The sequence below is a fragment of the Dryas octopetala genome, chromosome 3 (genome assembly GCF_963921425.1).
Source record: "Dryas octopetala chromosome 3, drDryOcto1.1, whole genome shotgun sequence".
NCBI lineage: Eukaryota > Viridiplantae > Streptophyta > Magnoliopsida > Rosales > Rosaceae > Dryas > Dryas octopetala.
The window spans coordinates 10350237-10363296 of NC_141368.1; the positions used below are offsets into that span (position 1 = coordinate 10350237).

Consider the following 13060-nt stretch of genomic DNA (forward strand, 5'->3'; position numbering starts at 1 on the left):
TTAAGTGAAGAAGTCTTAACGGATGCACTTTTGAAGTGAGAGTCCTGATCTGGCTCAGACACCTAAGTTGGAGTCATTTTCCTCAATTTTTTCTAAAATTTTTGGGTCAAAGAAAGCCTGACCAAATTAATAATGACCATGAGAATCACATTTCAGTATTTTAATGACCATGAGAATCATGTTCCCGCTTCCTACTCCAACATTCCCAACTCATCCCTTGCCTCCTAAATGAAATTTTCAGTAGACACTAGCACATTAGAAATTAATAAATAGAAAGTTGAGAGCAAGCTTTCCACACATGGAGAATGCAATGCAAAGGTTTGCTTTAACCAGAATTCATTGAAATGGTTTCACCAACCTTCAGATCTCGACCAATCGAGATGACATGACCTACAATTCTGATGCTCTGGTCAGGCTTCACAAGTACAACTTCCACATTCTATAGACTCATAGAATGTATTATATACACATGTAATATGTAAGTTTTTTGTTTTTTTGTTTTTTCCCGAAAATCTACACCCCCTACCCCTATCCCCAAACAGAAAGTGTTGTCATTATAGACAACAATGACAACAAGGACGATGACGATTCAATCATCTGTTTGGCATACATGACACAGTTGGGGATTAACTTTGAGTCTAAAGGAAATCTTAATCTTCGTCATTAGACGAGTTTGAAGACATTACTGCCAATCAAAAGAGATCAGATTCATTGTCATGAATGTTCATAGCTTCTTCTAGTACAAGGAATCAATCACTTCCAAAACAACAGACTTCTGCCGAAAAAGAAAGATTCAAGAAACAAAAGGCAAAAACAAACCAGCAAACAGAATCGTACTTATATGTCATCCATGAATGGAGTAACCAATGGTTTGCTTGAGAAGAAAGCTTCCAAATTGGCAATGATTATTTCACTCGAACTCTTGAAAGATTCCGGAGTAAAAACAGCCCTATGTGGTGATAGAACAACATTGTCCAATGCAAGGAGCTGTTTGGGAACATGGGGCTCATTCTCAAACACATCCAAACCAGCACCATCTCTCTATGTACTAAACACCTCACCAATTCATTCTCATCAATGATAGCCCCACGCCCTACATTCACAATCACTCCCTCTGTTCCCAGTGCAGATAAGACTTCCTTATTAATCATGTGGTGGGTTTGGTCTGTCAATGCACAACAGATGATGAGGGCATCACTATTAGCTGCAAGTTCACACACATTGGAGTAAAAGGGGTATGAGAAAGAAGGCTTTTTGGTCCTTGAGTTGTAGGAGACCCTGCAGCCAAAAGCCTCGAGTCTTTTAGCAACTTCAGAGCCAATGCTTCCTAATCCAACAATCCCAACTCGCTTGCCACCTAACTGAAATCACCAAGTTCACAGTGTTGCATAACAATAGAAAGTAAGCAATCATCCGAATTTACCACTAATTGAAATTTTCTGTGAGGAAATGAGTATTTTAGATAGTTAGTATAGAGTAACGGGACATCTCTTAATGTAAATACTAAATAACCATTTAGCTTTTGATTACTACTGTGGCACTCACCAAATTTGTTTATAATAAGTAAAATACTAACATTTACTGAGATATAATTTCGTCATCAATTGTTTATGGGAAAAAGTACACTAATACACCCTCAATTTGGTGTCTATCTCACTTTGTCTCTTAAAGAAAAAATTGCCTCACTTTGCCCTATGTATTATCAATTTGTTGCAACGGGGGTCTTCCATTCAACTCCATCAAGACTTCAGACTCACCTGTATTAAACTTCCTAAGTTTTGACAGAATTTTGGACCAAATTGGATTTGAAGACCAGCGTTGTAACAAATTCATGAATCATAATATAGGGGGGAGGATATGTGAGTCAATTCTTTTAGACCCCAAAGTTAAGGGGTATAATTGTAGTTTTCCCTTGTTTATATTAAGGAATATCCTTAACAAAGTGCAACCAATATATAGAGTAATTCCACATCCAATGTGGTCCCATAAAATACTATATGGCAATCCTATATACACTTTTATATCAAATGCGTGTCATCTTATACGAGCAAGTGAAATTATGTTGTCGTATAAGATGATATGTTTCCTATATAAAAATGCATTAGAATTGCCATATAAAATATTTCATATGAATGACCCGCATGTGGATGCCAGAATTTCTATAAACATATATTCCTAACTAGAAAACAAAACATCGTCAATCCCAAAGAGAAGAAATGGTGGGAGGGAACAAATAATGACCTTGGAACCAAGAGGGTAATTTCCTTTGCTAGTCCAAAGCCCCTGTCTCACATACCGATCTGCTGCTGAAATGTTTCTAAGCACATCAATGAACAACCCAACAGCAATAGGTGGCCAACAGCAAAGCAGGGCTTGGACTGAGCCTGCATAGGTGGCCAAGTAATGGTGTAGAGGGAGTGGTGACTCCCAGGCTTTGAGGATTTGGAACTTTTCGTAGAACCCAGATGGTTAAAGTGTGAAGGATGTTGGTGGATAGGTGATTAAGAGTTGTGGGAGGTCTTGGGTTCCCAAATCACCATGAACAACATCTTGGATTTGCAATTGGGTCATTGTTGTTTTTTAGTGGTAGGTTTACAACTAGGAAATGGTTGGAAATAGGAGAGGAATAATCAGTGAAGTGAAATGGTTCTGGTTTTGAAACTCAAAATAATCTAATCCAAAAAATAATAAGATTTTTTATTTTTACTTCATATATTTCTTTTGTTTTTTATTCATGAATAATTGAAAGGTCAAATGTTATTATTGATCCCTTTATTTTCTTGGAATTTTCACTTTAGAAATTTTTGTAAGAAAATCGGATGGGCTTTGCACGTAAGTGGTATTTTGAACATTTAACTCTACTTGAATTCTTATGTAAGCCTCTATATGCCATTAAACACAGTTTGTGTGAAAAAATAAGGGTTTTTAGCACTAAATTACAAGTAGGCGCTTTAATAGGCATTTAAGTGAATTAAGATGTCTGAAATGTCACTCACGTGTAAAAAATGTGCTTCCACATTGAATTTTTTATCAACAACTTAAATAAGATTAACATTTTGGACCTAATTGCTATCGTATTAGAAATACAATATTTAAATTACTAAAATAAAAAAAACAAAATCAAAGTAAAAATTTTGTGAAAATACGAAAACCAAAAATGCGATTTGGCCTTATAGAAAACTTAAGAATCAAACATGGTGGGGGTAGGCGGCCAGGGCTGGCCTTGACTTTTGGAAGGCCCACGGGCGAAATCTAAATTAGGCCTTTAATAAAATCTTTTGCAAAATAATTTACAATTAACAAGAAATCAATTAGGAAATTTTCGATCACATCAATAAATTAATTATGAAATTTTTGGTTGAATATCAAGAAAATAATTGAAAAAAATAATAATTTATAGGAATATAAGAGAAAAATCAAAAGGGAAAAACATACACTCAAACATTAATTACTTTATTACTTCAATGAGACCTCTCTAATGTCTTTCAGATTGAAAGAGCCTGTGAAGAACACCAAAAAAGAAAAATCCAGTTTTCCACAAGACTATATGGAGAGGCAGAGATCCGTCTTTGCCAATTCAAAGCAAACATGCTCTTTGAATCCAACTTTCCAGAAAGAAGGCGTGTACTTTTGATGAAAAAAAAGAGAAGAGGTGCAAACCCAAGGGCAAAAATGACCCACTACCATGCATATGAGGATGTTGGCTTGATTCTCTTGTGATTCAGGTGAGAAGCCAAAGAAAAAATAAAACAAGTTGGCCAAACACAAGTTAAGGAAATAAAAAGAAATAAAAAGGTGGCTTTCAACTAATAATCAAGGAAAATTAGGTTGCAGAGTCCAAACTTTATATCTTAGAAGGGTCTATTGGTTTTTTTTTTTTTTTTTTTTGTACAAAGGGGGCCTAAGTCCAAAGAAAGAAACTAGATAACTACAGCTCTGGCACAATAAGTAGAAAGGCCTAGTTACAGCGAAAACATTATACATAGACCCAACAATTATTTTTTTTAATATATATATATATTAATATATACATAATATAAAAATTTATGGGCCCCCCTTGAACCCTAGGCGTCCGTGCCCCCCTTCAGGGCCAGCACTGCAGGCGGCACGTCACCATGACTGTTATACTCAGTATTTTAAATTTTGAGTGAAGAAAGTGTTGAAAATGCATTATTTGGCCACGAGGCCCACGACAGCAACCATGAGGTCCATGAGAATATCGTGATTACTACTGTGATCCATGTTTTGAACTGTTATCAATTTCAAACTTTTTTTGTGCAAAAGACTACATTATCAAAACAGTCTAGAATATCGAGATTACAGTCGAGAAGGTCCAGCAAGTCGATAAGTTGGTCAAGTTCGTGAGTCTATGTAGACTAGAGTAATGTACTAATGTGTATACAAAGAGTGGTCAAAGTCAAAACTATAGAGACCTCTATAAAATGGGTCCACGCTTCCTGCAGGTCAACAAAGTCCTCATTCACTCCCCATAAGTCCTAAGAAATGTTCTGCAAATCCATACCTACTATTCTAGGAAGGGCAATGCTGGGTGCAACCCAAGGGGTGCACTTGCGCATCCACCCCCTCCCCAAAATTATCTTCTGGCAGTATGGGCTTATGATCGGAACTGTTTATATTTTAGATTATCTATAAAGATTATCTCTGTAAAAACTCAATTCAATCAGAAATTATTTGGTTACGTAACTTTTATCAAATAAATAAACGTTTTAGTAAAAAAATCACTCTTTAAATGCATATTGTCCATTTATTCGATAACGTACAATTATATAACCAAACAATCTTCGATTAAGTTGATTTTTTATAGAGAAAATTTTTAATAGGTGCTCTAAAAAATAAACCGTTATGATCGTAAGCCTGCACTGCCGAACAAGGATTTTTAGGGGGAGGGGTGGATGCAATGCACCCAAGTATTTTCCTTCTAGGAAGGACAATGCTTGGGAAAAAATATTTTTAGTCCAAGTGTTTTTTATCTATGTGATTTCAAAACTCCATATGCAGTCCCTCTGTTTTATATCTTTTGCAATATAAAGAAAATTTTAACAAATTTAAATTTAAAATTTTTATTTTTGTTAAAAAATCAAATTGCAAGTTACATACATGATTCTTTGTCATTTTTTTGTAAAACTCACGAGTTTTTTTTTTTTTGGTCAAAAAAACTCATGAGTTTATTAGTTTTAATTTGAGAAAAAATTTCATCTTAGTTATAAAATGTTCTCATTGCAAACAATATAAAACATAATGACCAAATGTGAAGTTTTGAAACCACAATGACCAAATCTGTTTTTAGAGTAAAACACACCAAAATTGTTTTTTTCCCCTAAAAATATTATTCTTATTTGAGATATAGAAACTTTCCATTTCATTTGACTAAAACCCTGTGTGCTGAAATGTGAATTTCATATGTAGTACCTAACAAATTTTTATACAAAACTGTTTAATTCAATAAGCTAGGTATCACACATTCACAGTATAAGGAACGAATTAATGCATGAAACATTCTGAAATTTTTACTTGCATTAATATTACTTCATCATCATAACTAATACAATCACTCTGGTTGCTTCACATGCATCCATTATTAACCTAACCCAAAGTACAAAGGGAAGACAGGGAGAAAAGGCCAAACAACATAAGGACATGCAAACAAGCAGCAAGACCAAACCAAAACCAAACGAATGCATATAACCTAATAAACTCAATCTTTTCCTACCATTTCTCTGATCATTCCAACAATCTTGATAAACCACTCACGCTTCCTTGCGATCGCAACATCCGAAAGTACCACTCCCACTACCAACCCACTCCCAAACCCTGCCAAAACAAATTTCCAATCAAGTTCAAACCCAGTTGAATCATTGTCCCCATTTCGATCTTCAGTTGAAGGCTGCGGTTGAGGGGCCTCGGGATCTCCACATTTCTTTTGCAATGGAGCTCCACACAATCCTGGGTTTCCCTCATATGAAGTGCTATTGAATGAGGTGAGTTGGGTTCCTTGCGGTATAAGACCTGAGAGATTGTTGTAAGAAGCATTGAATTCTGCAAGGAATGTCAGCTTTATCAGTTGTTGCGGGATCTTTCCTGACAGCTTGTTTTGAGAAAGGTCCAATGATTCAAGCAGGGATAAGCTTCCCAAAGATGGTGGGATTGAACCGTTGAAAAGATTATTGGAAATATTGAAGGAGCGAAGCCCTTTTAGGCTCCCAACAAAGTGATCAATCTTCCCCTCAAATTTGTTGTTTGAGAGATCAATGGCTGCAAAAGCTTCTTGAATCTTTGCATAGTATCTATCCACACCTTTATTTGCGATTGTAATCGCGTAACCAAAATCATAATAAATTTCAAGGCCACCAGCTTCATAAGATATGTATGTCGTCATATATGTTGACTGGTTTACAGGGATATTCGATCTCATGATCATGGCAATCTCAGAGAAGACATAGTCAATTAGAAACTCACCTGTGAAATTATTGTGAGACAGATCAAGAATGCGCAAGTCGGGAAAACCATGCATACTGTGTTGAGGTTTGCCTATCACACCGTGGAACTCATTGTACCGCATTGCCAGAATCTTTAACTGTGGAAGAGTCCCTAACCAAAGCGGGAAAACATCACTGAATTTATTGTTTGATAAGAGAAGAAGCTCAAGCATCACACAATTTACCAATGACCTTGGTAATTGCCCCTGCAATTGGTTATGACTGACATCCATCACCCTCAAATTGCCTTTGTTGGTGTATGTTTGCGGAAGAATGCCATGAAAATAGTTATTTCCAAGAAGTAGCAGAATCAGATGGTCACTGAAGTTTCCCAAACACTGTGGAAGCATGCCACTCAAGGTGTTGTTTGACAAATCAAGGACCAGAAGGCGACTCAGCTTGCAAATCATATGTGAAATTTCTCCGGTCAACTTGTTGTTTTGAATTTCATAAGCTACGGTGGAAGGTGGAGGTATCGGTAGTGGCCCATGCAACCGGTTGGACGCAAGCGCAAAGCGTTGGAGGTTAACCCAGGGAAGGACAACCGGAGGTTGGTCAAAGCCTGAAAGGAAGTTGCCATTAAAGTCGATGCTCTTCAAAGTTTGTGTGCTTATGTTCCACATCCATTTGGGTATTAGACCATGGATTTTGCCATAGGACAGGTCCAGCCGCTCCAGACTATTTTGATATCTTAGGAAATAAGGGAACTCTCTTAAGGTGCACGAACCCAACGCTAAAATCGTGAACTGTTGAACATGAGTTGCATTCGTCGTTGTGGGTTCGAACAGCAATTCCAAGTTGTTAGAATATAGTTGGAGTTGATAGAGCTTTTGTAGGTTTTGAAACATGTGAAACTCCACTATACCACTCAAGGAATTAGTTTGCAGATAAAGGATCTCGAGATTCAAGAGATTGGAAAATGATGCAGGAACTGAACCATTCAATCTATTAAAAGCAAGATCTAGGTAAACTAGACTGCTAAAGTTACCTAGCCAAGATGGGATTGGACCAATTAATCCGGTCGCCAACATCCTAAGCACAACCAGTTGGGTAAGGTTTGCAAACGAATTAGGGATCGGACCTTCAAATTTGTTTCTTGAAATGTCCAAATAAGTGAGCTGTCTAAGTTTACCAAGTACAGATGGAACCGGCCCTTGTGAAAAATTGCATACTCCAACATCCAACTCCTTCAATGAATGGAGATTTTCCATCGAAGAAGGCAGGTCTCCGTAAAAACTAGTCTCTGCAATTTTCAGTACTGTGAGTGGACTAGTTCGATTAAATTCAGGCAAATAACCAGTGAGACCCTTGTTGAATCTCACACTAAGAATTTCTAAATTTTGTAGTTTGAAAATTCTTACCGGAAATTCACCAAACAACCCACAATTCCTGAGGGCAAGGGATGTCAAAGATGATAAATTTGCCATGGAATCGGGTACTGTCGAAGATATGTCAATGAAACTGAGATGAAGCTTTTTTAGGCTAGTTAAGTTTTGAACAAGGCTTCTCATAGTGGGTGCATCAAGTTTCAGCAAACCTTGATCCTCATATAATCGATCAACATTGAGAGCTAGATCAAGGTATGACAACTTGGACAAGTGTGAAACTTGGGATGGGATTTGACCAGAAAAGACAGAGGCAGAGAGGTTGAGATATGTGAGCCTCGGAAAATTCCTAATGGCAGTAGGAATTTGAGAGTAATTGAAGTGATTGTCAGCGAGGTTCAGACTTTGAAGATGAACAAGACGGAAGAGGCTACTATTGGAGTTGATAGAGCCATAGAGCCAACTGCTACTAAGATCAAGGTTGATCACATGACCGGACTTTTCATCACACTCAACGCCATCCCATGAGCAGCAGGTGTTATTAACTTCTCCTTCAGCTGGTAATTTCCATGATGAAATCTTTGGATAAGCACCATCATAGCCCGAAGCAGATGCCTTGATGATAAAGCTTTGCTTGAATTGCAGCAAGGCAGAGCTCTCCTCATCATGGCAAGTTGGCTGCTGATGCTGCTGCAAAGTGTATAAAGAGTTAGCAACCATAACATGAAACAACAACAGAACTAGTTTTGGAATCATGGACACACTAAAGAAACAGTACAGGGAGATCCCCATAATAATATGTGTTTTGAAACTTCTGATTCTGCTCCACGAGTCTTGGATGAGAATGGAAGTGAAAGTTAGAGGGCTATTTATAGACTGGCATGGACTCAAATTCCATGTGCATGCAAGAAAGATATTTATCAAACAAAATGGTGGGGTGGGACCGTGGGAGTGGGAACACAATAAAATTTCCAGTACGGTTTGAAAAGTTTGTTCCATACTAGCTTGAAAAACTTGTTAAATGGGTTAGAAAAGATTATCTAGAAAAATGGGTTCCATACTAGAAATTTTCCAGTATGGTTTGAAAAGTTTGTTCCGTACTAGCTTGAAAAACTTGTTAAATGGTTAGAAAAGTTCCATGCTAGAAAGTGATGTCTTCAATTGGTAATGAAATCTTACCCATTGTGCGTCAACCTAACCCATTGTGCATCAACCTTACCCACTCTTACTCATGTCTTTTCTCTGTTTTTAATTTCCTTTTAAGTTTTTTTCATCCATCTCTTCTGTTTTCAGCTTTCTCAATCTTTCATAGGTTTGAAAACCCCTTCTGTTCAACAAGGGAAACCTGCAAGAATGGCTTCCATTTCTGCAATAATGGCACCCTTTCATCAAAATCCCAAAAATCACTTCCAATGACAATAACAACACGCACCGGTCCTTTTCAAACCCAACTCAGAATAACCTAAACAAACAACCTCAACCTTCCATTGTGCGTCAACCTTACCCATTGTGCGTCAACCTTACCCATTGTTTACGCAAACTCTTCACCTGCCGAGTCCACCCAGGTCATGGTCATGTAACGGCGTAACGCACAGACTAAGTCACTAACTCAGCATTAAAAGTTACAACTCAACTTGGACGGCTGTCTAAATAAACTTTCTAGCTCTGTCTCCTCACTATGATGACTATCATGACTTGAACATAAATAGGAAGTGTTGACTGGTTGTTATTTGCTATGCATCAATGCTCTAGCTGAAGTGAACCATATAGCTTGAGATTCAAAAATAATTTCCTAAACTTTTTTAGGTGGACCATTTAGCTGAAGTGAAACCATTAATAAAGGATGATTTTATTCAATAACCCTTTAAAATACCTCTTAAATTTTTTTGACCCCCTAAGATTACTCACAGTGGTAAGAGTGAGAGTGAGAGTAATACATGGCCTGAAAAGTGATTTTATGGCCTGAAAAATAATTCTGTGATCTGAGAGTGATAGTAATATGTGCTGAAGCTATAGTAGTGATACTGAGAGTAATACAGTTGTAATTAATTAAATTACGCCTAATTTTGATTAAATGATGGTTAATTTATAATTTATAACTTAAATATTTATAAAAATTATATCATTAATTTTATTTTAAAGAGATCTTTAATATAAGGTCAATATTGAATATATTTCGATTTATAATTTTATTACCCAAATTATAAATTCTATATTTCAAGTTGTTTGATATTTTTTAATGTTTGAATGCAAAAAAAATGATAAACACAACACAATTCATTATATTTTATAATACAAACAACGACAAACAAATAAAGAAAATCACACTAAACAACTAAAAACTAGAACGAGTACATAAAATTAAAAACAACAACACCCAACAACAAATAAACAATGATGAAACAACAAACACAATCTTCATTGGTTCCCATGAGTGGCCTCGGGCGAATCACGGGCGTGCACGTGCACGTAAACTTTCTTATATTCTCCCCAAAATGAGATATCTGGTTGGGCCTCACTAACTCAGAATTAAAAGTACAACTCAACTTGGACGGCTGTCTAAAGTAGAATTGGGCCCAAACTACATAGACAAAAAAATATAACCAAGTTTTAAAAAGACCTCTAGGGAATGCCAGCACCCTGGTTCATTCATCAATAAATGTACGCCAACATACATACAGTTTCAGATAAGACTAAGGCACACTGATTAGATAAGGCAAGAAAATTCAACAGTTATTAGTCATTACCACTGGCGAACAATTCCACACTATCTTCTACATGTAAATCATACAACTCTTAAACATAAATACCGGTAACAATAACACTACAGTTGTTCATCCTTGTCTTCTTTCATTGCATCAATTTCTTGTACCCTGCATCAGTTCAGAAAAGTGTCAGAAACTTACCAGAAGAGAAATTAAAGCATGCTTGGAATTTATGGAGACACTAACCTGCAAATAGAAATCCATTTAACTATTCACAGCTGGAGAAACCAACGGTCTATTTGAGAAGAATGCTTCCAAATTCGCTGTTACTTGTTCACACAAAGCCATGAAACCTTCCGGCGTATTGGGAGCTGCATGTGGTGACAGTACAACATTATCCAATGCAAAGAGCTCTTTAGGAACATCAGGTTCATTCCCAAACACATCCAAGCCAGCACCTCCAATTTCTCCGCACACCAAACACTGCACCATTTCCTTCTCAAAAATAATTGGTCCACGTCCTACATTCACAATCACCCCCTCTCTTCCCAATGCCAACAATACTTTCTTGTTAATCATGTGGTGGGTTTCAGCAGTCAATGCACAGCAAATGACAAGTGCATCGCTATTTGCTGCAAGTTCACAAACATCTGAATAGAAAGGGTATGAAACAAATGGTTTTTCCTTCCTTGAGTTATACAAGATATTGCAGCCAAAGGCCTCAAGTCTTTTAGCTACTTCTAAGCCAATGTTTCCCAATCCCACAATACCAACTCGCTTGCCTCCTATCTGAAATTTCCATCCACCAAAACCACTTAAATTATTAAAAAAAAAAAATGCATTGTTCAATCACCCATCAAAAATTTTCAATGCTCAACATAATTATCTAAAAAGAACTGCTAAAAGATAGATATATTCCTTTTTCACTACTTGGTCTATTTTAAATTTACCATCTATGGGGCAATTCCTTGTCCTCCAAATTTTGTTCATTAGTTTTGGCAGATATTGATCTTCTACTTGTCTTTTGTCTTAGCAAGGAGAGGATACAAATTCAATTTTGACTCCCTAAACTAAAAAAAAAATAAAACTAACCATCCAAATGCCAAAATGCATTAACGGTAAAAGAAAACAAATTAGGATTAAATACCCAAACACCAAAACTTGAACATTCAATCTTTTCCCTGGAAACAAACAAAACCCAAAAATTGAAAAAAAAAAAATGAAGGTATGTGACCACTAAATCCAAGTTTAAGTAGCTAGAAATGATGACCTTAGAACCAGGAGCATAATCTCCTCTGGTAGCCCAAAGCCCATCTCTGACATACCGATCCGCAGCCGAAATCTTCCTCATGACATCAAGAAACAACCCCACAGCCGTATCAGCAACATCCTCAGCAAAGATTTTAGGGGCGCTGGCAATGGCGACACCGCGCCTTCGACACTCGGGCAAGTCGACGTGGTCGAGGCCTGCGCTGGTGGTGACAATGAGTCTCAAGGAGGGCAGCAATTGGAGGGTGTGGGCGGTGATGAGCGGTCCATTGGCTGAGGAGAGCAGGGCCTGGACTGAGCTTGCATGGGTGGTCAGGAACTGGTCCTGAGGGAGAGGGGAGTCCCAGGCTTTGAGGAAGTGGAACTTGTGGGAGTAGTTGGACTCCAATAGAGTGAAGCATGATGGTGGTCGCAGTACCAGAACTTGTGCGAGGCCCTTGTGGTTCTCATGGACATGGAGTTCACTTGTGGGAGGCCCTTGTGGTGCCATTAGTCATTAGAGTAGACTTTGAGACTCAGAGATTTTTCCCAACTGGGAATTTCGAGTGGGAGAGAAACTTGTGAGCTGGCAGAGCTGCCCTGCACTTTTTTTCTTTTTTCTAAAAAGTTGTGCAGGAAAATGCAATTCTGTACTGTACTGTACTTGTTTTGATTATTCTGCTTATTTATTTATGGCTTTTTTATATTTTTCTTACCTGAAAAAATAATTATATCAATTGATCATCTGAATTAAAAATTTGTTATAATATACTATTTTTGACTAATTTTGTCTAAAATTTTGTTAAAAATAAGAATATTTTAATCTTTTTCAAATTCCTATTGTTAAAAAAAAAAAAATTTGTTTACACTTTACTTACTTTAACACAATAAAAAACTGACTTGAAAATATTAAAACACTCTCATTTTTAACAAAATTTTAGACAAAATGAGGCAGAAGTGGTACATTGCAACAAATTTTTAATTTAGGTGGTAAATTGACACAATTTTTTTTTTAAGTATTGAAATAAGATTGAGTTTAAAGTTTAGGTTAATAAAGTGTAATAAAACCTTTATTTATTTACAAATTTTGTCCAAGATATTATACACACAGGTATTATACATGCATATACAGTCGAACCTAGTATTCTGTCCAAGATTGTACTATATGCTGCTCAGTTCAACTAAACTAGACTCACCAAATTCATTCACTAAATAATATGACAACTTTCATTTCTTCGATTGAAATTTCTTTAGACCTTATTTATTTCTTACAAGTAATAATGTA

General features: G+C 36.7%; 3 protein-coding genes across 3 annotated transcripts; all 3 read right to left on the reverse strand.

Moving 5' to 3' along the window:
* Nucleotides 1-685: 685 nt before the first annotated feature.
* LOC147290735 (glyoxylate/hydroxypyruvate reductase HPR3-like) lies at nucleotides 686-2571 on the reverse strand. The gene is given in 4 exon segments (XM_086235829.1): nucleotides 686-1040; nucleotides 1043-1361; nucleotides 2242-2384; nucleotides 2538-2571. Coding segments are annotated over 4 exon segments (699 nt in total). The 3' UTR covers nucleotides 686-837.
* A 2944-nt stretch (nucleotides 2572-5515) lies between these two features.
* Nucleotides 5516-8645, reverse strand: LOC147290736 (receptor-like protein 6). Its single transcript, XM_086236965.1, has one exon. The coding sequence runs from the start codon at nucleotides 8612-8614 to the stop codon at nucleotides 5717-5719; it is 2898 nt and encodes a 965-aa protein (XP_086093091.1). The 5' UTR covers nucleotides 8615-8645; the 3' UTR covers nucleotides 5516-5716.
* Nucleotides 8646-10158: 1513 nt separating this feature from the next.
* Nucleotides 10159-12397, reverse strand: LOC147290737 (glyoxylate/hydroxypyruvate reductase HPR3-like). Its single transcript, XM_086237286.1, has 3 exons — nucleotides 11798-12397; nucleotides 10774-11316; nucleotides 10159-10695 (listed from the first exon to the last, which is right to left on the reverse strand). Exons 1-2 carry the CDS (start codon nucleotides 12284-12286, stop codon nucleotides 10792-10794), a joined length of 1014 nt encoding a protein of 337 aa, XP_086093412.1. The 5' UTR covers nucleotides 12287-12397; the 3' UTR covers nucleotides 10159-10695; nucleotides 10774-10791.
* Between the last annotated feature and the right edge of the window lie 663 nt (nucleotides 12398-13060).

Excerpts from the sequence above, each read along its gene's own strand:
- LOC147290737 (XM_086237286.1), bottom strand. The coding sequence starts at position 12,286 with ATGGCACCACAAGGGCCTCCCACAAGTGAACTCCATGTCCATGAGAAC. Across the intron at positions 11,317-11,797 it reads ATTATGCTCCTGGTTCTAAG|ATAGGAGGCAAGCGAGTTGG; the intron begins GTCATCATTTCT and ends TGGAAATTTCAG.
- LOC147290736 (XM_086236965.1), bottom strand. The coding sequence starts at position 8,614 with ATGGGGATCTCCCTGTACTGTTTCTTTAGTGTGTCCATGATTCCAAAA.